Source organism: Manis javanica, chromosome 1, assembly GCF_040802235.1.
Source record: "Manis javanica isolate MJ-LG chromosome 1, MJ_LKY, whole genome shotgun sequence".
NCBI classification, from domain to species: domain Eukaryota; kingdom Metazoa; phylum Chordata; class Mammalia; order Pholidota; family Manidae; genus Manis; species Manis javanica.
Window position 1 is genome coordinate 56,494,427 of NC_133156.1, and position 23,626 is coordinate 56,518,052.

At 53.8% G+C, this 23,626-nt stretch overlaps 3 protein-coding genes across 7 annotated transcripts; 1 reads left to right on the forward strand and 2 right to left on the reverse strand.

Annotated features, from left to right (window-relative positions):
- Positions 1–1,151: 1,151 nt before the first annotated feature.
- SLC34A1 (solute carrier family 34 member 1) lies at positions 1,152–13,054 on the forward strand. Of its 4 annotated transcripts, none has more exons than XM_017675048.3 (13): positions 1,152–1,239; positions 2,443–2,563; positions 2,680–2,829; positions 2,923–3,051; positions 3,124–3,267; positions 3,567–3,678; positions 3,803–3,998; positions 4,082–4,177; positions 9,251–9,320; positions 9,610–9,777; positions 11,013–11,129; positions 11,221–11,345; positions 11,997–13,054. In XM_017675048.3, the coding sequence occupies exons 2-13, from the start codon at positions 2,446–2,448 to the stop codon at positions 12,498–12,500; spliced, it is 1,929 nt and encodes a 642-aa protein (XP_017530537.1). In that variant the 5' UTR covers positions 1,152–1,239; positions 2,443–2,445; the 3' UTR covers positions 12,501–13,054. The 4 variants fall into 4 exon arrangements, with proteins under 4 accessions (XP_017530537.1, XP_017530538.1, XP_073088942.1 ...); XM_017675049.3 differs by having other exon boundaries at positions 3,129–3,267; XM_073232841.1 differs by having other exon boundaries at positions 11,912–12,139.
- Positions 13,055–13,190: 136 nt separating this feature from the next.
- On the reverse strand, positions 13,191–15,548 carry PFN3 (profilin 3). The gene has a single exon (XM_017675054.3). The coding sequence runs from the start codon at positions 14,736–14,738 to the stop codon at positions 14,325–14,327; it is 414 nt and encodes a 137-aa protein (XP_017530543.2). The 5' UTR covers positions 14,739–15,548; the 3' UTR covers positions 13,191–14,324.
- Positions 15,549–15,686: 138 nt separating this feature from the next.
- Positions 15,687–22,826, reverse strand: F12 (coagulation factor XII). Of its 2 annotated transcripts, none has more exons than XM_017675051.3 (14): positions 22,711–22,826; positions 22,385–22,442; positions 19,481–19,580; positions 19,254–19,324; positions 18,863–18,973; positions 18,618–18,749; positions 18,356–18,460; positions 18,042–18,207; positions 17,734–17,936; positions 17,398–17,629; positions 17,040–17,176; positions 16,806–16,943; positions 16,104–16,252; positions 15,687–16,010 (listed from the first exon to the last, which is right to left on the reverse strand). In XM_017675051.3, exons 1-14 carry the CDS (start codon positions 22,792–22,794, stop codon positions 15,843–15,845), a joined length of 1,854 nt encoding a protein of 617 aa, XP_017530540.3. In that variant the 5' UTR covers positions 22,795–22,826; the 3' UTR covers positions 15,687–15,842. The 2 variants fall into 2 exon arrangements, with proteins under 2 accessions (XP_017530540.3, XP_017530539.3); XM_017675050.3 differs by having other exon boundaries at positions 17,398–17,647.
- Between the last annotated feature and the right edge of the window lie 800 nt (positions 22,827–23,626).

Below are 23,626 nucleotides of genomic sequence, written 5' to 3' on the forward strand. Positions count from 1 at the left end.
CACATGGCTGGCTGGCTGGCTAGGTGGATGGGTGGATGAACCAGAAGGATGGGTGGATGGATGGATAAATGTTAGGTTACTCAGACAGTTGCCCAAGCTAGATCTTGAATGGAGCCAACCACTGCTGAATCTGATATTGTTAATCCCTCAAAAGGGAAGCTCCCTTCTTATCTCTTTGTAAATGTGGACCCCAACTCAAGCTCCATAGTCCCATGAAAGGGAAACAAGCTTCTCAAAGGCTCCCTAAGACCCCTCCACATTTCAGGAGTTCTGAAACGGACCTCATGCCATCGTCAGCTTCCCGATCCCGAAATCCAGCTGCCATGTACTTCCTCTCCCTTCCATCCTGTCCATCACCAATTCTGCTACCCCAGTAGCCCTGAGATTCATCTTCTCTCTATTCCTCCTGTTCCCACCTTGACGCAGACTTCATCATCTCTCACCCGAACCATCTCATCAACCTCTTAACTGTTTTCTCTGCTGCCAGACTCGCTCCCTTTGACACATCCCATCCGATCCTTGCCCCTCTCCACCTCCCCAGCCTACAGAAGGACCATTCTAAAATACAGACCAGGATCTTCCTGGTCTAGCCAGCGACTCCACCTTCTCTCAGACTCACATCCTGGATCCATGGTTGGGCACTGGACACTCACCCTCCATGATTCCACACTATGCGGCCTCTCTGGTTTTGTCTCCTGTTGCTTCCTCCAACACATGCTCCCTCTCCTCCAAACACCACCTCCCACCCTCCCACCCTGCCAGCCCACCCCGCCAGCCCACCCCCAAGACATACCAACACCCCAGAGGCATAGCAAGGCCACTGGATGGTTGGGTCACCCCAAGGAGAGTCTTGTCAGGCCAAAATGAGAGGCTGGAGCCATGGAATCACTTTGGGGACCCAGGGAGCAAGGTGCTTGAATGGCATCAGGGTCTCTGCCTGGGGGCCGGGGATGTGTCTGTGTCCTCAGTGGGCCTGGGTCTTTTTCTGGCTGAGTGTCTGTGTGGGGGAGGGGAGAGCCTGGCCACAGACTCACCCTCTCTGCCCCCCACAGAGCTGATGATTAGCAATTAACCTGAAGGAATCTTGCAGATGAGGTTAACTGGGGGACGAGGGAGGGCAGCTAGGGTTCTAGGGACTTTGCCCTTGACCCGAAGGTATAAAGAGAAGGGTCCCAGCTCCTCTTCAGGTCCCTTGGGCTTTCCTGAGTGGCTGAGCAGGAGCTAAAACAGAACACGGAGGTAAGCCCAGGACCTCCACATCCCAGCCCCATCCCCAGCTGTTTGTGGGAAACAGCCCATCACCCCAGCACCCTCTTCTATTTCCTAACTGTGCCTCCCCTTCCTGCCCCCTGTAACATCCCAGTCCCAGTCCAGCCTGGCTCACTCTTCCAGGACTTGGAATTCAACTCGGCAGCCCCCAAATCCCAATAGCCAAGGACCCTTGGGACACTGTTGGGGTTTGGGTGTGGGGTTGCTGAAGCAGACTGAGGCACTCCCGCCCCAACAGCCAAGAACTTCTGGAGCAGTTGGGGGACTGAGGGTAGTGATCAAGGAAGCTGGGGATTTTCCAGACTTGGAGACAGAGAGAAGGGCCCTCCTTAGTCTTACTCAACCTGTCCTGGGCTGAGCCTCAAGCACAGGAGAAAGGTTGTCAGTGTTTATATATTGCTGGGGAGTGGGAGTGGGGTGGATGGGGAGAGAAATTCATTTGTGAAGGGAAGCCAGGAACTTGGGATCTAGGCCAGTGGGCCCTCCCCTGAGTGTGTGCCCAGCTGGTCCCACAAACAAGCGGGTGTCCATGGCTCCTCACTGCTCTCAGGACAGACAGAACTCCTGCCTGGCCCAGCCTCAGCGCACACCTGCAGCCTCTGCAGCTTGTTTGCTGGCTCCCTGTGCCAGAGGGCGTTCTCAGCTCCTTCCCCCACGAGGCCTCCTCACATGCCCTTTCCCCTTCCATCTGGTCACTCCTACTCAGCTTGAGCATCCTTCCCTCCCCCAAGAGCACACCCCTTGCCCTGGGGCACTCTGATGGTACCCATGTATGTCATTAGAGCACTTGTCCCTGTTGCCATTTTCTATCTAGTTGAGGGATTATTCCATTGACATCTATCTCCCCACTAGACTTTGAGCTTCCTGGGGGCAGGAGCTTCACCTGTATTCAGTCACCACTGTACTCTGCATCTAGCTCAGCGCCTGACATGGAGACGATGCTCAATTAATACTTACTGAATGAATGAATGAATCTGTGCTGAGCACCTGAGTGTCCATCTCTGGGTGTGTGTGGAGTGGGAGTGCGCTTCACTGGGTGTGTGTTTGGGATCACACACCATGGGTGTTTGTGCACATGAGCATATGGCTGTGGATGTGGAGGGGTGGATACATGAATGTGTGTGAGTTTCCAGGACACAGCAGTTGTCATTCAATGTTGTTGTGGCCCCACAGTGTATGCCCAGGATGATGGCCTATGGAGAGAGATTGGGGGGCCCGGCTGTCTCCCCACTCCCAGTCCGTGGGGGGCGCGTGATGCATGGGGCAGCCTTTGCATACGTGCCCAGCCCCCAAGGTGAGTGCTGCTCCAACCCCAGGACTCTGATTGCCCACATCCCTGGCGAGGCCTCCACCCCTGCTATGCCCAGGACCTGGGACCTCTGGGGACTCCTGACTAGCCTCCCTCTCCAGTTCTGCACAGGATCCCAGGGACCTCTGCCTATGCCTTCCCCAGCCTGGGCCCCATGGCTCTTACCGAGCACAGCTGCCCCTACGGGGAGGTTCTGGAGCACCATGACCCATTGCCTGCCAAGTTGGCCCTGGAGGAGGAACAGAAGCCAGGTGGGCCTGGACGGGTGGGGAAGAGAGTGGTGGGGGTGTCAGCAGTGGCTGCCACAGTCCCTGGCCACGGCGCTCATGGCTGGCCATCCCCAGAGCCCAGGCTGGCCCAGAGGCTGCACAGGGCTGGCGTGACACTCTTCAAGGTGCCACTGATGCTCACCTTCCTCTACCTCTTCGTCTGCTCCCTGGATGTACTCAGCTCCGCCTTCCAGCTGGCTGGAGGTAGGCTGGTGGGGAGGGGGCCAGGGAAGGGTTCTGGTGAGGCCTTGGACAATGCTGGCTCATGCTCCCCAGGAAAGGTGGCTGGTGACATCTTCAAGGACAATGCCATCCTGTCCAACCCAGTGGCGGGGCTGGTGGTAGGGATCCTGGTGACCGTACTGGTGCAGAGCTCCAGCACGTCCACATCCATCATTGTCAGCATGGTTTCCTCTGGCTGTGAGTTGACCCACTAGGGCCAGGGAAAGAGTGGGTGGGGGCTGGGTATGCTAGACAGGGGCGGGGTGGTGTATCAGGGCTGGGGAATCAGAGGGCAATAGTGGTGAGAGGGGCTATAAGCAAAGGGCTATGGAATGTGCCCACATGTACATACATGTACAGCATGTTCAGGGCTGGCAGCAACATAGCAGGAATGCCCGATAGTGGCTGGGACATGGGTAGTGGGTCCGCTGGGAGGTGTTGTTGGGGACAGGAGCTGGGTGTCTCCCACACAATTAAGAGGTTCCCTCTTCTACCAGTGCTAGAGGTGAGCTCTGCCATCCCCATCATCATGGGCTCCAACATCGGCACCTCTGTCACCAACACCATTGTGGCTCTGATGCAGGCAGGGGACAGGACTGACTTCCGGCGGTGAGGGGGTGGTGTGGTGAGGGGCCTGTGCTTGTTGGGGGGAGGGTGGTCCCAGATGCCAGGAGCCCCCAGCATGGGCACACCCTGGCTCTGGTCTATCCTGCAATGTGGCCTCCCTGCCCAGGGCCTTTGCAGGGGCCACGGTACATGACTGCTTTAACTGGCTGTCAGTTCTGGTCCTGCTGCCCCTGGAGGCTGCCACCGGGTACCTGCACCATGTCACTCAACTGGTGGTTGCCTCCTTCAACATCCATGGTGGCCGAGATGCCCCTGACCTGCTCAAGATCATCACAGAGCCCTTCACTAAGCTCATCATCCAGGTGGAGGCAGGGCCAGCATGGGGTGGGGGCGGGGGGATAGTAAGGGCTCCTCTCTCACTCCCCCACCCACATCTTGCCCACAGCTGGACAAGTCCGTGATCACCAGCATTGCTACTGGTGACGAATCCCTGAGAAACCACAGTCTTATCCGGATCTGGTGCCGCCCAGATCCCATGGAGGTGAGTCCCACGTCTGGCCCCAGGTAAGTGAACTCTCTCCAGACAGCTATGAGTATCATCACCAACTCAAAATGCTCCAGAGAGCCTTAGAGCTCATTTAGCCTAGAGAGGGCAAATATGTGGCACTTCTACTGTGATACTGTGCCCACCCCTCCCAGTTACCCGGCTTTAGGCAACCGTTACCAATCAATTAAAGGTGGCATGTAATCCATCTAGCCCAGTGCTTCTCAAAGTGTGGGCCAGCAGGACTTGTGCCACCTGGGATTAGAGAGGCAAAGTATTCGGCCCCTCCCTAGACCTACTAAATCAGAAAAAACCCAGGAAGTGGGACCCAGCAGCCTGGTTTCAACAAGCCCTCTAAGTCTGCTACACACCCAAGTTTGAGAACAACTGATCTGGCTCAACCCTCTGGCTTCAGAGGTAGAGAAATAGACTCTGAGAGGCTAAGAAACTTGCTAGAGCTTGTCCTGCTGTTTCAGAGCCAAGTGCAGGCTGGGGCTCTCCCCTCCCCACTGGGGTGCCAGGAGCATTAGTGACTCAGCAACTCCATTTTGGAAGCCTGAGTGATGTGGGGAAGGGGGCAGGGAGAGAATTATTAGGATGCCCAGGAAAGTGGGACAAACAAGAAACAGGCCCAGGAGCAGGACAGGCAGGCCACACGAGACCGTACTGGCGACACACATCTGCCTGTGCTGACACTGGGACTCCTTCCCCTGGAGACTGCCCCAGGCATGCGGGCCCTGTCCTGTACTGTTTCTGCTGCCAAGAATGAATATCTGGATCAGCTGGACTGGCCATTGCACCAGGCTAATAAGGAAGCAGGCAATTAGCACACTTTCTCACTCAGCCATGAAAGGAAAGTGCTTCATCAAAACTATGATCTGCAGTATCTGCTCCTCCTTAATAATTACATACAAGAAGTAACTCCATTTAGAACAAGACATAAGGAAACCCAAGGCTCAAGGCACAGCACATCTTGTCCCTCACTTCCTTTCTACTTGCTACTTGATGTCACCAGACCTTCATCCCAGTGTGAACAGAGAACATCCTTTCAACCTGCCCTACAAGGTTCTTGCGCCCCAGAGTGGCACACAGCTCTGGTTCAGCTCTTCTGAGTGTTCAAGGCAGTTCGACATCAAAAAGCCCCTGCAGGAGGCTTTTATGCTGGCTTTGTGACCTCCCTAACGCACCTCCGCCTTCTCATGAGCTCCCTGTGCACTCTCCCAGCCCTCTGAATCACCAAGTCCTCTCTACTTCATAGAAAAACCTGAAGAGAGAGAAATCACACACTTTTGATCTTCACAAAATACAAACCATGGAAGGGAGGTCCTCAGCTGCTTTGAAATCCCGGTGTCCACCTGTAACTGCATTCAGCAGGTCTCCCCTTGCAGCGTGTACCCCCAAACGCCACCCTCCCTGATGGAATCCTCACACAATGCTGGTGAGGTGGACATGAGTATCCTGTTTGCCACAAATGGAACCTGAGGCTCACTGATCTGAAGGAATGCACTCAAGTTCACTTGGCTAGCACTGTCCTCAATGCTCCCGCTGCCGCTTGCCGGAGCACTGGTTTCTTGTCCCAGCTTTCCTAGGAGATGCTTTCCTTAAGAGAAGTGTCCGGATTGGGTTTTCTGGCTCAGAGAGTAGCTGGTTGGGGGTGGGGGGGATCTGAGTTCCCTGTTCCCACCCTCTCTGGTCAGTCCCCATGGAATGAGCTCACACAGACACATGCTCGCTGTTATGGTGGCTTCTCCTACACCAAAGACTCATTTTTCCTTCGACCACCAAGCCTTCCTGTGTTCCCCTCCAAACTGTCTTTGTGGCTTCCAGCTTTCACCAAGCTGGACTGGACCTTGCCCAAACTAGTCTCCAAGGAACCACGTCACCAAGGAGAGTATTGGATGTCTGAGGTTTTCCAGACGGTGAAAGAAAAACCAGAGGCAGCTTAGTGTTCCAATACCTCTTGATGCTCCAGGGGTCTGTCCTCGGAATTACTTTTTCATGTGGTCACACTGTGGACTGTCAACCATTCTTGCTTGGTTTAAGCAAGCATCTTTTGAGGACTCGCCATGGGGGAAGCAGGATTGTTACAGACGAGGAAACTGAAGCTCAGAGAAGCTTGTCCAAAGTCCATGCCACTGAGGTAGGATGAAAATCCTGGTGAAATCTGGAGCCTGTGTTCCTGATCCTTGTCTCACTGCCTCTTCCAGACGTCACTTTGCTGTCCCATCATATGTGTCCATTCCCCACTGCCCATCAGGCCTGAATACCACGGGGTGACCACAGCCGCTTGGGGACTGCTCCAGGGGTAGCAGGCGCTGCTCTAAGAAGGGGTTCTTCTTTCTGCCACCAGTCGGCGCTGCTGGCATGGTGATCCCCTCCTGCTTCCAGAAAAACTAAGACCCTAGAGTCCCCTGGAGCGGATAACGTGCAGGCCCACATCCTGTGCGGTTTCTCCCCAGGGGAAGGATTCTTGCAGTCCAACATTCCTCTATGAGTTTAATCATCTCCTTCAGTTCCCAGAGGTGTGTCCTTAATTTGAGGTGTCACTGCAGGCACTTAAATCCCAATTACCTCTTCCAAGATTCCCCCCAACTAGCCCCTAGGGTGAGGTAGACCGCAGTATGGACCTCATGCTGCAGAGGAAGAAGCTGAGGACCAGAGAGGTTAAGTGTTTGACCCAGTGTGACACAGAGGGAAGTGGCTCAGCTGGGGTTTGAGTCCAGAGGTGCCTGAGGCTCTTTTGTTGTGCTCTCCTCAGAGTTCACCACCCCCATCACACCTCAAGGCCCAGCGAAAATGGGCATATCCTGGGGGTATGCCCCAGATCTTGGGCCTCCAAGCTCGTTATTGAGGGTGGAGCTTCTATCTTCTCCTCCTTGGCAAGGAAGTTTCAGGACCTGGCTTCCCCTCTCAGTACCCACTCCCAACCTGGCTTTGCAGTTCACCCCCTCTCCACCTTACCCTGATGTCTCTACACTACTCTCCTGCACTTTACAGCCTCTGGGGTTCTCCTGTGAGCTCAGCCAGGCCCAAACAACGTCAGACAGGAAGGTCAAGTTTCTAAAACCTAGAGGTCTTAGCCCTCAGCCTTGACCTGACCTGACACTGCCAGTCCTGAGTACATCCTCAGCAAGCTCCTATCTTCCTCCAGCCACCCCAGGGTCCCAAGATCTCTCCCCCAAGAGACCCCTGGACCCAGCCCAGGGTAGGTCAGTAGGGCACAGTAGGCTGGTCAGGTACCCATATCAGGGGTCATCTGCCCCCCAGGGCTCCAGGCTAGGGAACCCCCAAGAAGGTTCACCAAGGGCCTCGCCAGCTGGGCCAGAATCCTCAAGCACATGTGCAGGAGCCATCGATCCTGACCTAGGAAACCAGTCTCACACACACATACCCTTCCCACCAAGTGATTTTGCATGGGCTCAGGGAAGGAGGGGATCTAATCCTTATCGGGAGGCAGAATTTACTGACAGCTTAGCATGAATTAAGCCTGAGGTGAGCACTTCGCACACATTTTTGTCCTGTAACATTTATAACAGCTCTTTCATTATCCTGCTTTTAAGAAAACAGGCTCAGAGAGGTTGTATGACTTGCCCAAGGTAGTTGGTATAAGAGGGAGAATTTGAACTCAGATCTGCCTGACAGCAAACATCTGGTTCTCTTCCTCACACCTGAGGGAAAGTTACCTCCGCTTTCCCAGCCTGCTTTTCCAATAGAACCCATCAGAGACTACTTCCTCCTGGTTTCTTGGCCTGCAATTCTGGCCCAGGCTTGAAGCTGCCCCAAGGCCCTGGTGTGGCCAGCTGGAGGCACACGCCACTAAAATAAACCCTGATTTAAATTAAAGCCAGGCGCCATAGTTTTTATCTCTATCATACATTTTTTTAATCACACCATTTGGAATAAATTCTAAAGGAGCTGTAACATCAAAGTGCCAGTACCCCACCTGAGCCCATGTCCTCAGCACCAAGGGAGCTCTGAGGGGTGTGGGAGGCAGAGCTCCCTGGGGAAGGGGACCAGGGCTCATATCAGCTCCCAGAGGCAGAATGTGGTGAACAGGAAAAAGTTGGAGCTCCTGCATTTTGTCTGGGGCCCTAGGGTTCCGTTCCTCCTTTATGAGATGACTTCTCCCCAACTAAGCCTAGGCCACTTTCTCCTTCCACTGCTAGGACCCTGGGGGAAAGGTAAGGTGCCCCAGGTTGCATTGAGAAAAATTAACTCCTCAATCCAATGAGGCTACAGATTAGTGGTCCCAGAGCAGACTGGCCTTGGCAAAATTATAAAGTATATCTTAAAGTGGTCGCCAACATTTACACATTGGGAAATTTCAATCAAAAATTTCAAGAATTGTGGTTTCTTGTGTAGAATTGGGCCATTTGGCCATGCTGGGCCGTGTCCTTGGATGGTGACCTGTGGCTCGGTGCTGAGTAGCCCCTGCCTCTACAAGCCTAGCACACAGTCTCTCCACCTCTGTCCTCAACCTGAGCCCCTTAGTTAGGCTGCCTGCCTGGCCCTGGGCACTCTGAACTGCACTGGGGGAGGGGAGATGTGGGGCCTGGATTTCTGCCCCAGGGGTGTCTCCCACCCCCTCAGACTGACCCTGAACTCCTCCACATCAGGAGTTGAGTGAGAGAAAGATGGAGCCTGGGCTAATGGGGAGAGGATCTGGGCAAGTGGGGGCCACCATGAGAAGCACTGGTAATAAAAGTTGAGGAAGGAAGAGAATTTAGAAGGAGGCTGCTGGCATGCAATGCCAAGGAGAGGCAGAAGAAAATGAGAACAAGAAGCCAGATCAGGAGGCTCTGCGGGCCCCACGGAGAGCCAGATCGGTGGAGCAATGGATCAGAATATTTGGAGGGCTGACCATGTCCAGATTCTCCTGCCGCAGGTATTTTCACCCCTACCTCTTCAGCAGAGGAGACAGGCTCAGAGAGGGCAATCAAATTGACCAAGGGCATGTAGCCAAGAGGTTCCCCTCTACTCCCTACACCCCATGTCTCCCTAACCCCCATCTTAGGCCCAACCCCAGGCTGCATTTTCCTCAATTCTCTAAGTCACTTTCCTCTTATCTAGGCTGCCACCCCCATGCCCAGGGCAGAGGCCAACACCAGCTGGATCCTTGGAAATGTCACTATGGAGAAATGTGAGAGCTACAGCATGGGAGATGCCTGGCATGGCAAGAGCAAAGCCTGGCAGAGGCAGTCAGGGCTGCTCCCCAGCTAGGCCACTGCTCTTCCAGCCCCAGGAAGGACAGCTGCCAACCAGGCCAGCTCCTGGGCTGGGGCCAGGCCGTGCAGTTGAGGCTGAAGAAGTCTGAAGTGGGGGCTTAGGTTCTGATCCCAAGGGGATGGCAAAGATGGTGGACTGGGAACTGGTTGTGGGGAGATCAGCTCTCAGCAGCTTGACACCCTTGCTCCCCTGCTCCCCTGTAGGTAACCACATCTTTGTGGACACAGGGCTGCCTGACCTGGCCGTGGGGCTCATCCTTCTGGCTGGCTCCCTGGTGCTGCTATGTACCTGCCTCATCCTCCTCGTCAAGATGCTCAACTCTCTGCTCAAGGGCCAGGTGGCTAAGGTCATTCAGAAGGTCATCAACACTGGTGAGCCCTGAGCTGTGGGTGGGCTGCCCCCAGGATGGGTCCTTCCAGATCTCACTAAGTCCTGCCACTTCCCTGCCCTGTAATCTGGGTAAAGCCCTATCATCTCTGAGCCTCAGTTTCCCATGTGAGCAAAGAAGTTTGGAATGGGTGATTTCTGAGGCCCCTGAGGTAGTAACACCTAGGGATCTGTGGCTTCTTCTGGCTGCTGTTCCAGTCTAGCATGTGACTTTAGAGATTCTCAGACACCTTCGTTTGATTCAATCAACAAGTAGTCATTAAGCTTCTACTGTGTGCGGAGCATGGTGTAGTGCTAGGGATACACAGATGAGCCATGCAGAGATAGATCCTTCTTTCAGGAGGCTCACAGCCCAGAGGGGAAGATGGACAATGAAAAATAAATTATTAAAATGGGATAAATCCAGATAAAAGGAGAGAGAGAACAGAACTGCCAAGGAGAAAGCAAAAATGACAGAGTGGGAAGTGGCTGCTTTTAATGGGCCATCATGGCCTCTGTGAGGAGGTGATATTTGAGCAGAGACCTAAATGAATAGTCAGACATGGCTAAGGAGTGTTCCTGGTGGCCGGAAGAGCAAGTGCAAAGTATCCAGGGTAGAAACCAGCTGAGCAGGTTTATACGGAAAGGTGGCAATATGTGATGGGAGCTCCGTGAGCAAGGCAGGGTGAAGCCAGGAAGGTAACAGATGAAGCACATCACAAGGGCCCTGCAGCCTGTGTTCAGAGCCTGGACTTTAAGGATAATGGGAGTACTCGGGGATTTGGGGGCAAGGGAGTCGCACCATCTGATTTTCATTTTGAGCTTCCTTCTAAGGTTTTAGGACACTGCTTGGCACTGGCAGAGACCACATGTCAAATGCTAGACTGAGGTGCATCCCATAGGAGCACAGAGAAGAGGGAGTGACAGAGTCTGCCCAAGGGCTGTGGGGGTCAGGGAGGGCTTTCCAGCAGTGGCGATATCTGCGCTGAGCCCCAAGGATTAACATTTAGGAGTAAGAAGGATATCCAGACAGAGAGAACAGCCTGAGTAAGTGTGATGGAATCGAGCTGAGAAGGGCCTTTTAATCCAAGATCAAAGTGGGCAGGTAGAAGCCACTGCAGCTGAGCAGGGTACTGACTTTCCCCACACAGCAGCTGGTGTACACTACCTCCTCTTAAAGTCCTTGCTTCTCTCCCAGTGCTCTCCCACTGACCCTGCTGGAATGGGGGTTTCCTTGCAGACTTCCCTGCCCCTTTCACCTGGGCCACAGGCTACTTCGCCATGGTGGTGGGTGCCGGCATGACCTTTATTGTCCAGAGCAGTTCTGTGTTCACCTCAGCTATCACCCCTCTCATTGGTGAGTGATCGTGCCAACGCACGGTGGGGTGAAGCTGGCAGGAAAGACTGCAGGAGGGAGCTGGGGAGACCATGTCCTGTCTGCCCCCCAGGCCTGGGTGTGATCAGCATCGAGCGGGCCTACCCCCTCACACTGGGCTCCAACATTGGCACCACCACCACGGCCATCCTGGCTGCACTGGCCAGCCCAAGGGAGAAGCTGTCCAGTGCGTTCCAGGTATGCCTATGAGAGTGTCCTGCCAGAGGCAGGACTGGGCTGCGACCGGGCCGTGGCCCCTGACCCGGCTGGGACAAAATGCAGTGAATAGTTTTAGACTGCCTACTAGGGGCCATCCACTACACCAAGCTCTGTGGAAATGAAATGGGCAAAGCAAACCTGGTGCCTTCCCCAAGACCGTAGCATCTAACAGGCAGAGAGAGATAATCACACCAATAAACAGCAGAGAGTGGGACTGGCACTCTGAGGAAGTGGTGCTGGCCCAGTATGCGGGATCAGAGATGAGTAGGGGGACAGATGGTAAAGGGGCTGCTGCTCTAGGAGCGAAGGAGTAATGGCGAGCCAGGGGCTGGGGCCAGAACGCAGACCAATCAGGAGCTGCTGAGCCAGAAAAATGAATATGAATTTTTTAGTGCTGGATTTGGGCAGCATATATTGGGGAATTCCTGAGGGAGGGAGAAACCTGGAGAGTTCAAGGCAGCAGTTACTCACCAACTGATTCAGAAGTATTTCAATATTTAACTGGGAGCAGGTCAGCACCAAGTGGTGACTTTCCTGCTGCCCAGACCAGGCTGGGCCCCGATTATCTATCCTCAGCAGCCTGACCCAAGAGCTGGGGCCCATGCCCACCTTGGCTCCTCTGCCCTGCAGATCGCTCTCTGCCACTTCTTCTTCAACATCTCGGGCATCCTGCTGTGGTACCCAGTGCCGTGCACTCGCCTGCCTGTCCGCATGGCCAAGGCCCTGGGCAAGCGCACGGCCAAGTACCGCTGGTTTGCTGTCCTCTATCTGCTCCTGTGCTTCCTGCTTCTGCCCTCGCTGGTGTTTGGCATCTCCATGGCAGGCTGGCAGGCCATGGTAGGGGTGGGCACACCATTTGGGGCCCTGCTGGCCTTCGTGGTGCTCGTCAGCATCCTGCAGAGTCGCAGCCCTGGGCGCCTGCCCAAGTGGCTACAGACATGGGACTTCCTGCCCCTCTGGATGCACTCCCTGCAGCCCCTGGACCACCTCATCACCCGTGCCACTTTGTGCTGTGCCAGGCCTGAGCCCCGCTCACCCCCTCTGCCAACCAGGGTCTTCCTGGAGGAGCTGCCCCCTGCCACGCCCTCCCCCCGGCTGGCATTGCCTGCTCGCCTCAATGCCACTCACCTCTAGCCTGTGCCCAGACTGCCACCTGGGGCAGAGAAGGGCCTACACCTGGTGCCCAGGATAGATGGGCAGAGGAGTGTGTCTGTGCACTCTGGGCATGCGCCTGTCATTGTGCAGGTCCTCAGAAGCCTGGGCTTGTATGTCTGAGAGTCGGGGTGTGTACATGTGAGGACATGTTCGGGTGAGTCCATGTGTCAGCCTGTATGTGTGTACTGATGCCCCTGTGGGGGACTGTGTGCAGGCTGCGGGATGCCTGAGTATGATTTCGAGTCCTTTGCACATGTGCTGGGAGACTGGGCTTGTGTCTTTGTGTACACAGAACTCCAACTGGGCTGGTCTAGAGTAAGGGTGGGTCTGACTAAGTGACTTGCAGCTGTTTGCTTGTGTATAGATGTGGATGTGAGTCACTGGCTGAATTCTCACCCCCCTCCCTGCCACCTTCTTTCCTCCATGATACCATTCTCATCATTCACACCCAGATTTTCTACACCACCACTACAATCCTATTCCCCAACACTGCCTGATGAAAAGGAATTAAACTCTCATTATGCATTTGCAAATCTGTTTGCTCTCCATCTAGGGAGGCAGGAGAGACCATAACTTGGGGTTCAGCAGCACTATCTCCTGCAAGATCACCCAAACAATCCACCTTGCCCTGCTTTAATGAGTTCAATCCCTGATTCAGACTCCCTGGAAGCTAGCCCCTGGGGACTGGGGCCACCCCCAAGCTAAGTTGCAAGGAGGGCTCTCTGCACCTCCATCCCCAGACCTCAACAGGCTGACCTGTGATCTCTCCCTGCCTCTGGACTCACCTCACTTCCTCACTCTCTCCCTCTTTCTGGGATACGATCAGTGCTCCAGAAAATAAGTGACAGGTGGGGACTTGTGGGTGACACTAGGGCAGGGAATGGGGACAGGGAGGGTAGAAATGAATAAGAGAGGTCATGTCCTGGATGACTAGCCACCCTCCTCCCACTTTTGTCCTCTACCTTTGGACAATAACCAGGCCTCATTTAAACCCACCTAAACTTTCAATTCCTCCTCCCCATAGGGTCCCTGGAGCTGAGGCCTGCAGGGTGAGGGTCAAGGGGTGGGGGATGCCAAAGTTCCTCCCTCTAGTTCAGGGAGTTCTCTGTGACCTTTGGGCCCCAAGGGGGCAGGAAGGCTCTAGGGCCCCAGCCTGGTTGAGATGGTCTTGGACATGTGTCCCCCTACCATCCCCTCTGAGATATGCTGGTGGAGATACATGGGCCTGAGAGCCCCAGAGAGGCTCTCCAAGCTACCAGCCCCACTCCACCTGCTTACCACCCTTGCTGGTGCTTCCTCATGCCAACTGGAGTGGGTGAAAAAGAACCAACCTCCCGCCTGACTCCCTGATGCCACAGATCCTAGCTCCTGTGTGTCTGGGGAGGGGTGTAAAAGGGTAGGAAGGGGTTCCCTTTACAGTTGGTTCTGCACAGAACTGTGCAAAATTTTTTGAGAAAGTGTGTTAAGGCCTGAGCTAGAGAGTTTGAGAAGGCCACTCCCTGGGACTCTTCCTCAGCTGCAGTGTCCTTAGGACACTGAGAAGGTGCCTAGACCCATTGACTACGGCCTGGCGAGTCAGGCCAGAGGCCTCTGCAAGGCACACATGGATGGGAGGGCCAGGTGTAGGGCACAGGAGGCTGGGATGTGTCTGTATCCTAGCCTTACCATATAACCCTTCTGCAAGAATCTTAAGGTAAACCAGTTTCCTCATCTGCAACTCCCTCCACACAGCCCTAAGATGAGCCGGTCAAACCCAGGTACAGAGTTTATTTTGGCCCTGCCCCAGGCAGCCTGGCTGTCCTGCTATGTGCCCTGCATGCATAGCCCGTGGATAAGCTTGTGCACAGTCTTGTTGAGGATGCCCCCATGCACACCCTGTCGGCCCATGAGCACAAGCAGCACACGTGGCGTGTGGCCCACGCAGACTGCACGCCTGTCCAGCCCCTTGGTGTGCGCGTCCAGCACTCCGTCGCCCTCCAACAGCAAGTGATCGCGGATGACGCAGCAGCGGCGACCTGCCACGCTCAGGCCCGTCTGCAGAAAGGTGCGCCTGTCAGGCCCTGTGAGCACACCCACCTCCTGAGGTGAGATAGCCGCCAGCAGGCCCCCAGGTCGTGACGCCCACACGCAGCGACTGTCCGAGTGGCACACGATGGCCACGTCATCTATACGCTGGTCCCGCAGCACCGCACTGATGTAGCCTTTCCAGTCACCCATCGCGACTCAGAGTGTGATGTATATGGGGGCGGGATTGTGACTTGAGGCATGGTGATGTCACAGAGAGACTATCTACACTGGAGAATGTGGTTGGGGGGAAGGGAGTAGCTCTAGGAGAACTAGTGAAGTCTACAGTTAGTCTGAAGGAGGAAATTGCATAAGAGTCTGGATAACCTTCAAAAACCAACTTAAATGGCTCATCAAGCACAGTATGAATGGGTTTAAAACAAAAAACTGCCCTGTGTGGACAGCTAGACCTCTTGCCTGGTAACCATCCAATCCCCAGGATGTGGGTCTCAGATGAGCATCAAAACCTGGAAAGCTGTTAAACAGATTGCTGGGCCCCAACTCAGTTTCTGATTAAGTAGTATGGGATGTAGCCACAGAATATGCATTTCTAACAAGATCTTTGGGGATGCTGATGGTCCAAGAGCCACACTTTGAAACCCACTCCCCTAGTGCCCTGTCGGGGTGAGGGTGGGGGTGGGGTGAGAGTCTTCCACATGGCCAGCCGTAAGGGTCTATACCACTGTTTTAATGTTAAGCATTTCTAACCATGGTTCTCAACCTCGGCTGCACATGAAATCGCCTGGGGCATTTTAAAAACATACTATTACCCATGTCCCATCCCTAGAGATATTGATTTAATTGACCTGAGGTGAGTCTTGGGCATAAATTCAAAAAGCTTCCCAGGTGATTCTGATGTACAGTTGAGATTGAGAACAGCTGCTCTATAAACTTAAAATGTTAAGTTTCATAGGAAGAATAATATGTGGTGTTACCTTGCAGAGGGCTTGGTACACACTACAGCTCAGTAAATGTAAGAATGGACATGAATCTAAATAAATCTTGCTTAAGATTTCTATAGATCATGTTCTGAGGGATGTAGAGAAGTACACAGTTTGCTGTCTTGGCATTTCCAGTGAGACCACTGTAGAACTATGCCTCTCAAGCATTTTCAAAAGACACTTTATTGAGTGCCTATTCCATGCCTTGCCCTGGGCTCATGGTAATGGAGGAATGCAACACTGCCCTTGCAGTTCACAATCATTCCCCAGTCACCCTCCCATTCCAGAATCGCCCAGGGGGGGAAGACCTGGGCAGTCAGGAACTGGTGTGTTCCCGGATCCAGGTCAGGTAGTTGGCTACGTCTGTGTAGACACCAGGCTTATGGCGGTCACCACAACCTGAGCCCCAGCTGACAATGCCTCGCAGGATGAGCTGGTGCCCAGCAGCCTCGTCCTCACACACCAGTGGGCCTCCAGAGTCACCCTAGGTCGGGTAGGTAGGGGACAATCAGCTCTTGGCCTGGGGTCTGCACTTGATGGGATTAAGGGAGGGCACCCAGCAGGCCTAAGGGCTCACCTGGCATGCATCAGTGCCGCCCTCCAGGAAGCCAGCACAGAGCATGCCAGGAGCAAAGGCAGTTCCATGCGCACCAGGGGTGGAGCAGAGTTCACGAGTGAGGAGCGGCACCTGGGCCTCCTGCAGGAAGCTGGAATATTCCTCAGCCCCTAGGAACCAACAACACCTTCCTCACACCTCTCGCGATTCCGCCAGCCATCTGGGCGATGGACTAGGCTGCTCCATGTTCTTCTAAACCCACTGATCTTCCTCCCCAGCAACAAGCCCAAGAGGGAGGGAACTGCTATCTACACCATTTCATAGACAAGGACATTGAAGCCAGAGAGGAGTCACTATTTGAATAGGCTGGGTGAAGCAGGACCCATTTGGACCTCCACCCCCACTTCTGTCCAGTGTCTCAGAACCTTGCTCCCCAAATAGTCCACTGGCTGTTGGAGTGCCAAGGCCGGCATCCTGGTTAGCCCTTGTAGCCTAGCGGTCAGAGGAAACCAAGGGAAAGTGCGATTCTCCCTGTACCCCTCAGAAGACTTGGGGCCCTCCAACAGGCCTGAGAGGTGCTGGCTGCAGAGACAAGGGCCTTGCATGTCCGCACAACCCACCAGGTCAGCCCCACTTGTTGCTGGTGGAACCAAAACTGCAGGCTTCTCTTGCCTATCCAGGTGACCAGTGGTCTCCCCTCCCAGCCCTGGCTCTTCTGCCTACCCTCGAACTGGTGGCCCCAGCCAGCCACCTCACAGAGCGCAGCCTCAGGTTCGGCGTGGCTGGGCAGGCACACGGGCTGAACGAAAGGTGACGGGAGCGCGCAGCGGCCGTCAGCGCTTTCCTGCAGGAGCAGCAGAGCTAACCCAGGCGGGAAGGAGTGTGAGACAGAGGAGCCAGTGCTCTGAGCCCTCCCCACCTTTTTCCCCTGGCCCCCACAGGGGCATCCGCACGCACCTAGGTCGTGCTGGTAGGTGATGGGTGAGAAGGCCTCGTGCAGGCGGTAGGCGCGCACGGCCAGCGTCTGGCACTGCTTGCAGGTCTGGTTATGGCGGTCCTGGCCAAGCACCACAGTTAGCTCCTCGGGCGCCGGCCTGTGGGCGGAATGGAGGAGAGGAAGCATGCTCAGGGCCAGCCGGCCACATGCCTCCTGCCTGGGTATCAGCTTCTCCTGGGTAGCTCTGGAAGTGAGGGGTGGGGGGAACAGTGGTGCAGGGTGGGAAGGTAAAGCAGGGGTTCGGGTGTCTCTCGGAAGCTGGGTAGGAGGGAAGGGGAGCTAGGGTCCCAGGCGGGGCTTGGGAGGGCGGTTACTCGCCGGTTCTGGAGGCAGTGAGCCGCGGTCAGCACCCAGCAGGAGGCAATGAGGCTGCCGGCGCAGAAATTGTGGCCCCAGTACAGTGCGGCAATGTAGGGGTGTGCGCCGGGCAGCGCCACCAGTCCCCCGACGACGCGGCTTAGCGAGGACAGCCGTTTCCGGAGGCGCTGTCCACAGCCCGCCAAGCCCGTGCTGGGCAGAGTAGTCGGCGCCTGGGATGTCGCGCGCGAGGCTGCGTGAGGAGCCCAGCCTGAGAACAAGGAGACCCAAAATGCGCTGGGAATGTTGCTAACCCCGCGCCCTCTCTGCCCGCGCTTCCCGCCCCTTTCCAACCACCTGCAGGCGTGGGCGGAGGCTTCTGCAATGCGGGAAGCGAGGGCAAGGTGAGGTCCTGATGCCCAGAGGGGATCCCAGTTAGAGACGGGATCTGGGGTGTCGTTGGGGCTGGGGCCTGGCATTGTGCCAGGCGGCAATATTCCCAGCTCAGCCGGTTGCCGCTCCATACGAAACACCACGGGCGGGTGTCATTGTCCGGGTTCCTGTAACCACAGGAGAGGGGTGAAGGGGGCGCTATTTGAACGTGAGGAGCCTCAGAGGGCCCTGGACAGGAGGGAATGCCCTGTCCCGCCCCCCACCCGGCGAACCGGCAGAAGGCATGGTCGCCCAGTCCCCATTTCAGGGCTTGCTCTGCTGTCACGTTCCGGTAGGTGGCCTCCGAGGCCCATGGCTGGCACTGTGCGTTCGAGATGGTGGTCCTGGCAGCCCCGCGGTAACTGAGCCCTCGACCGTAGTAGCAGCTCGCGCCAATGTCTGGGGAGAGAGGAGGCTCGCTGCAGCCAGCAGATGGTGTGGTTTCCCGCCGCCCTCTTACCCGCTTTGCCCATTCTCCCTCATACCTTTGCGCAAGCCGTTCCTAGGTGGGGGATGGGCTTCTGCTTCCCCCAAGACCCTGACTCACCCACATCGCAAATGTGTCCGGCATAGCCCGCAGGGCAACGGCATAGGCGGTGGCCATCTGCCTCTAGGCAGTGGCCCCCGTTGAGGCAAGGGTTACTGCTGCAGACTGGGAGAAGGAGAGCATTGAGCCACCTCTGGGCCCAAAGACTCCCCCAGAGAACTTCCCCCCCTGCTTTGGGCAGGCCACCCGGACCCCTGCCACTTTCTCCTCCAGAACTTTCCACCTTCTTCCTTCCTGGCCAGTTCCGGCCCCATCCACTTACCCTGGCTGGCCAGCTGCTTGCATTGGGCATCTGGACCGTTGCACCAGCACTTGGCCACACCTACTGGCCAAAGCCTGTACCAAATTTCCTTCTCATGGAAGAACTGAAGAAGCTGAGGCTCAAAGCACTTCTCTGGGAACAAAGGCAGAGGGGTGGTCTACGGAGAGGCTGGGACCATGCCAAGTCTCTTGGGATCCAGGGACCCCCCCACCAGCACTCCCTTCCAAGCCTCAGCATCTCCTTACCTCTCTGGCAGTGATTCCCAGTGAAGTGTTCTGGACAGATGCAGTGTGGGCCTCCTGGCATATTCACACAGGTCCCCCCCTTCTGGCAGGGGTTGTGTTTGCTGCAGTGGTCTGAGGGGCAAGGTATAGGAAGAGCGAGGAGACTGAGTGAGGCAGACGGCCAAGTCCCTACCCAAACCTGCCTGTCTTGTGACCCTGGCACTCCAAGTTTCAAGCCATAGTTTACCCACCTGCAAAATGGGGCTACCCCCTCCCAGAACTTCTTCCTCTGGAGGGAAGGAAGGGGCGGGATGGGCCCAGAATCCCAGGGGTATTAGGTCTGATGATACCCAGGAAAGTAACTAGGGGGGAGGAGAAGGCCCTGGGCCACCCCAAAAGCTATGTGTGGCACCTTTCACTTTCTTGGGCTCCAGGCAGTATGCCCATTGCTGGTCCTGCTCAAAGTTGGGGGTGGTAGCACACCTGTAGAAAGAGATGAGGCTTTTTTGCTCTGTCTGAGCGCTGGCCCACCTTCCCCTATTATAGCCCTCTCTCTCCAAGCAGGGTTCCTGGGGCAGAGGGATGCGCAGAGACCAACTCCCCCAGGCTCCTGCTCCAACCCTTTCTGGATGGTCTTACCAGGGCAGGGGGCCACGCCGGCCCCTAGTGATGCATTTGTGGTACAGCTGCCGGTGATACTGGAAGGGGAAGTGGCAGGGCTCCCCAGTGACGGTGAGCACTGCAGGAATAACACACTCCCTAACAATAGTCCCTGTGCCCCCTTGCCCAAGCACCTCCCCTCAGGGGCAGTTTGGAAAAAGGATAGATCCACAAAAAGATTGTGCCTTCAGCCACTTCCTGCTTAAGAGGTTGGTTTCAGTAGTCAGACAGCTGAAGTGGACTCCTGGCTCCACCACCTACTATAGTGTGATCTTGGGCAAGTTTGCAGCCCCCAGGCTTAGAAGAGTGCCTGCCACAAAGTAGGCATTTAGTAGACACTTGCTGAATGTTGAAGTCACTTGAACACTCTGAGCCTTAGTTTCCTCATCTGTAAAATGGTGATAATTACAGTATAGTCAAAGAGTTTCCATTTTGCAAGATGAAAAGAATTCAGCAATGGATGGTGGTAATGACAGCACAACAATATGAATGTACTTAATGCCGTGGAATTGTACACTTAAGATGGTTAAGATAGTGAAATGTATATTATGTGTATATTACAACAAAAACATTTGAATGGTGTGGATAGATTATTACAGAAATGTGTTCATAACTTTAAATGAAAAAAAGCAAGTTAAAAATAGCATGTCAAATATGGTCCTGGTTTTTTATGAATATATTTACATATGTATAGAAAAAGAAATCTAGGACTTTCTCCCCCAGGTTTGTAAGAGATTTTTTTTTTGGCAGGCAGTGAATTATGGAGGACATTTTTCTTCTCTTGCACTTCTGCAATTTCTTAAGTTTTTTACAATAAAAATATTGCTGTTATAATTTTTAAAAATAGTACAATCAAACCTCATTACTCACAGATTCTGTATTTGTGAATCTGCCTTCTTGCTAAAATGTATTTGTAACCCCCAAACCAGTTCTCAAGGTGCTTTCAGGGGCACTTGAGTGGTGATGTAGAGTGGTGAAAAATTTGAGTCACCCAAAGCACACGTTCACAGCGGAGGTGACACAAGGTGATGCTCTTATTTCAGCTCTTCTGCTGTAAGCAAGCACCCTTTTCAGTTCATGGAGGGGCACATTTTTAAAATTTTGTGCTTTTGGTAGATAATTTTGCTGTTGAAAATAGCCCCCAAATATAGTGCTGAAGTGCTCCCTAGTGGTCCTAACATGCAAGAGGGCTGTGACATGCTTTCTGGGAATGTTTGTGTGTTAGATAAACTTCCTCCAGGCATGAGTTATAGTGCCGCTGGCCATGAGTTCAATATTAATGAACCAACAATATATTAAGTAAGGTGTCTTTAAACAGAACCACACTTAAAACAAGGTTATATATTGATGGTCGATAAAAGTGTTGTGACTGGGCGGGGAAAAAGAAAGGGGGCATTACGATTAGTATGTATAATGTTGGGGGTGGGCAGGGGAGGGCTGTACAACACACAGAAGACAAGTAGTGATTCTACAGCACCTTACTACGCTGATGGACACTGACTAATGGGGTTTGTGGGGGGGACTTGGTGAAGGGGGGAGCCTAGTAAACACAATGTTCTTCATGTGATTGTAGATTAATGATAACAAACAAACAAAATGTTGTGACCAGAGTTCATAGGAATCTAACTCCATATTTCCTCTAGAAGCAATAGTTCAGTATTTGCAAATTCAGTGTTCAAGGTTACTTTATAGAACATGACTACCACAAATAATGAGATAAGACTGTATCTACTTCAGAGGAGTTTTGTGAAGTTAGAAGGAGATACTTCCTATTAAACACTTAGTACAGAGTCTGGCGCATAGGCCGTGCTGGCTAAGAACTGACTTCTGTTTCACTGTTACAGGCACAGTGGCACTTGTTGAGAGCTAAACTAGGGACAGGAAAGGAAAAGAGAAGGGCTTGGGATAGACCTTCAAGATGTAACTGGAAGGGACAGAGAGGAGGAGCCTACACAGGTACGTGGGTAAGGGAAGGGCCCTAGGCTGGATCAGCAGGAGGCAAGAGAGCAGTTAGGCTGGGAGTGGAGTGATGAGGAGAGGACGCTGAGCCTGGCAGTGGTGGATATGCTGGGCCTCAAGGCCGGGCTAAGGGGCTGGAGCCTGACCTGACCGGGCCAGGTTCACCAGGGCAGGGTCCATCTAGTTCACAACTCTAGGTAAATATTTGGTGCCTGGAAATGATGAAGGCAGTGGAGCTATGACAGGGTGAGAGGACAGGGGAGTCAGCAGGCATTCCCCAGCTAAAAGGCAGCTTGACAATAAAAGCTAATATGTTTTAAGCATTTTACCCTGCACTAGACTGTGGACAGAGTGCCTCACGTGGATTAACTATTCATTTTCCCTTCTCCACAACCCTAAGACATTTACTATTACCTGCCTAGTTTTACAGATGGGGAAACTGAAGCTTCAAGAGGTCAAACCACATGCCCAGTCACCCTGCATTACTGTAAGTGATGAAGCTGGGATTCAGATGCATTTGAGCTCCAGAGCTTTGCTCTAGATCTTTCCTCATCTAGTGAGGGTCCTGGCCTCTGTGGCATGACTGATGCCCGAGAGTGCAGTGATGAAGGAAATGAAGAGGGAGATGGGAGAAACTGAGGAAGGCAGGAGGTGCTGGACTGGGCACTCAGCTACAGCCCAAGCCCTGCTCTCAAGAAGCACATAGCTCACTATCACTCTGGGTCCCTGGTGCCCATGGGAGTAAGATCTAGCACATTAGTAGGCACTCAGTTTGACCCCAGGCAGACAACTCCAGAGAAGAGAGTGAAGAGTACTCAAGACCAATTCCCTCATTCCAAGGGCCCAAGACCGCCCACTTGCAAACTACCTCTCATACTTGTTCCCATCCAGGAGTCTCCAAGGAGGCAGAGTCAGATCACTTACCTACTGTGTGCTCATCTGCTCTGTGCTTATGCTGCCTGGGGGTTTTCCAAGGTGGAGTCTACACGGGGAGAGAAAAGGGCAGAGAATTTTTCCAGAAAGGCATAACCTGCTTCTGATCCCATGCTAGTCCCCAGCTTCCTTTAACAACCCAGAAATGCATGCTGTGTCCTCATATCCACTAGCTCTGCTTCTCTCTCTCCTCCACCTGGGCCTTATGAGCTGTCCTCACCTTCCAAACAGGCCTTCTAGTCATCTGGACCCAAAGGTCATGCACAGAGACCAAGGCTATGCAACCCCAGCACAATCCTGGTTTCCATAGCCCTTACCAAAAGCGCTGACTCCAGGCTCACCAGCAGGGACCCCAGGAGCAGCACAACCTTCATGGCATCTGTCCTTTGGTCCAACTGCATTCCCAAGAGTCCAGATCAATAGAATTGGTCATAGGTCAAAGGTCCCTGAGGCCTAGGAAGCAGAGATTGGTAAAGCTGCCCTCCTGGGCCTGGGGGTACACAGGTTGTGGAAGGCAAAGCAGAACAGCTTCCTTGGTAGGCCCCCAAGCCCAGGTGAGTTTGGAGTTGGTGGGTGAAGGTAGAAGGAGCTGGGTTCCCCCTCTCTTTCCCAGATAATGGGACAGGAAGCAGGAAGAGGGATTTTCTTATGTTTTTGGTCTTGTTGCGAATGAGGAGATTAAGGAGATCAAGAGAAGATCTTTACTTTAAGGATCTTAGAGTCCCTGGAGAAGTATATTTGTTTTCTCTTTTTGTCTGAAATTAACCACAAACCTCTAAGCTTAAAAAAATTCCCATTTATTAGTTCACTAATGACAGGATTTTCTGCTCACAGTATCACAAAACTGAGATGAAGTTTTCTGGATGCTTTAGGGAAAAATCCAATTAGAAGGTCATTCAGGTCATTGACAGAATTCAGTTCCTTGCATTTGTAGGACCTCGGTCCCTGTTTCTTTGAAGGCTGTCAGCCAGGGGCCACCCTCAGTTCATAGAGGCTATCTGAATTTCTTGCCATTTGGCCCCCTCCATCTCTCAGGCCAACAACAGACAATCTAGACAATCTCCCCCATGTTGACTCTTTCACACTTTGAATCTGCTTTGCCAGGAAGAACTCCATTCCATTTAAGGGCTCACCTAATTAGGTCATGCCCACCAAGGATAATCTCCCTATTTTAAGGTAAACTGACTTGGAGCCTAAATCATATCTGCAGCATTCATCAATAGAAACATCTAG

What these genes read in the sequence shown, in the direction of transcription:
- SLC34A1 (XM_017675048.3), top strand. Translation starts at nt 2,446, where the DNA reads ATGCCCAGGATGATGGCCTATGGAGAGAGATTGGGGGGCCCGGCTGTC. An exon ending in ATACGTGCCCAGCCCCCAAG is followed by an intron (nt 2,564 to 2,679) that starts GTGAGTGCTGCT and finishes CTCCCTCTCCAG; the next exon opens with TTCTGCACAGGATCCCAGGG. An exon ending in CAGCATGGTTTCCTCTGGCT is followed by an intron (nt 3,268 to 3,566) that starts GTGAGTTGACCC and finishes CTCTTCTACCAG; the next exon opens with TGCTAGAGGTGAGCTCTGCC.
- PFN3 (XM_017675054.3), bottom strand. Translation starts at nt 14,738, where the DNA reads ATGGGTGACTGGAAAGGCTACATCAGTGCGGTGCTGCGGGACCAGCGT.
- F12 (XM_017675050.3), bottom strand. Translation starts at nt 22,794, where the DNA reads ATGCAGTTGGACCAAAGGACAGATGCCATGAAGGTTGTGCTGCTCCTG. An exon ending in TGGGAATCACTGCCAGAGAG is followed by an intron (nt 18,750 to 18,862) that starts GTAAGGAGATGC and finishes CTTTGTTCCCAG; the next exon opens with AGAAGTGCTTTGAGCCTCAG. An exon ending in CTGGGGCCACCAGTTCGAGG is followed by an intron (nt 16,253 to 16,805) that starts GTAGGCAGAAGA and finishes GTTGGTTCCTAG; the next exon opens with GGGCTGAGGAATATTCCAGC.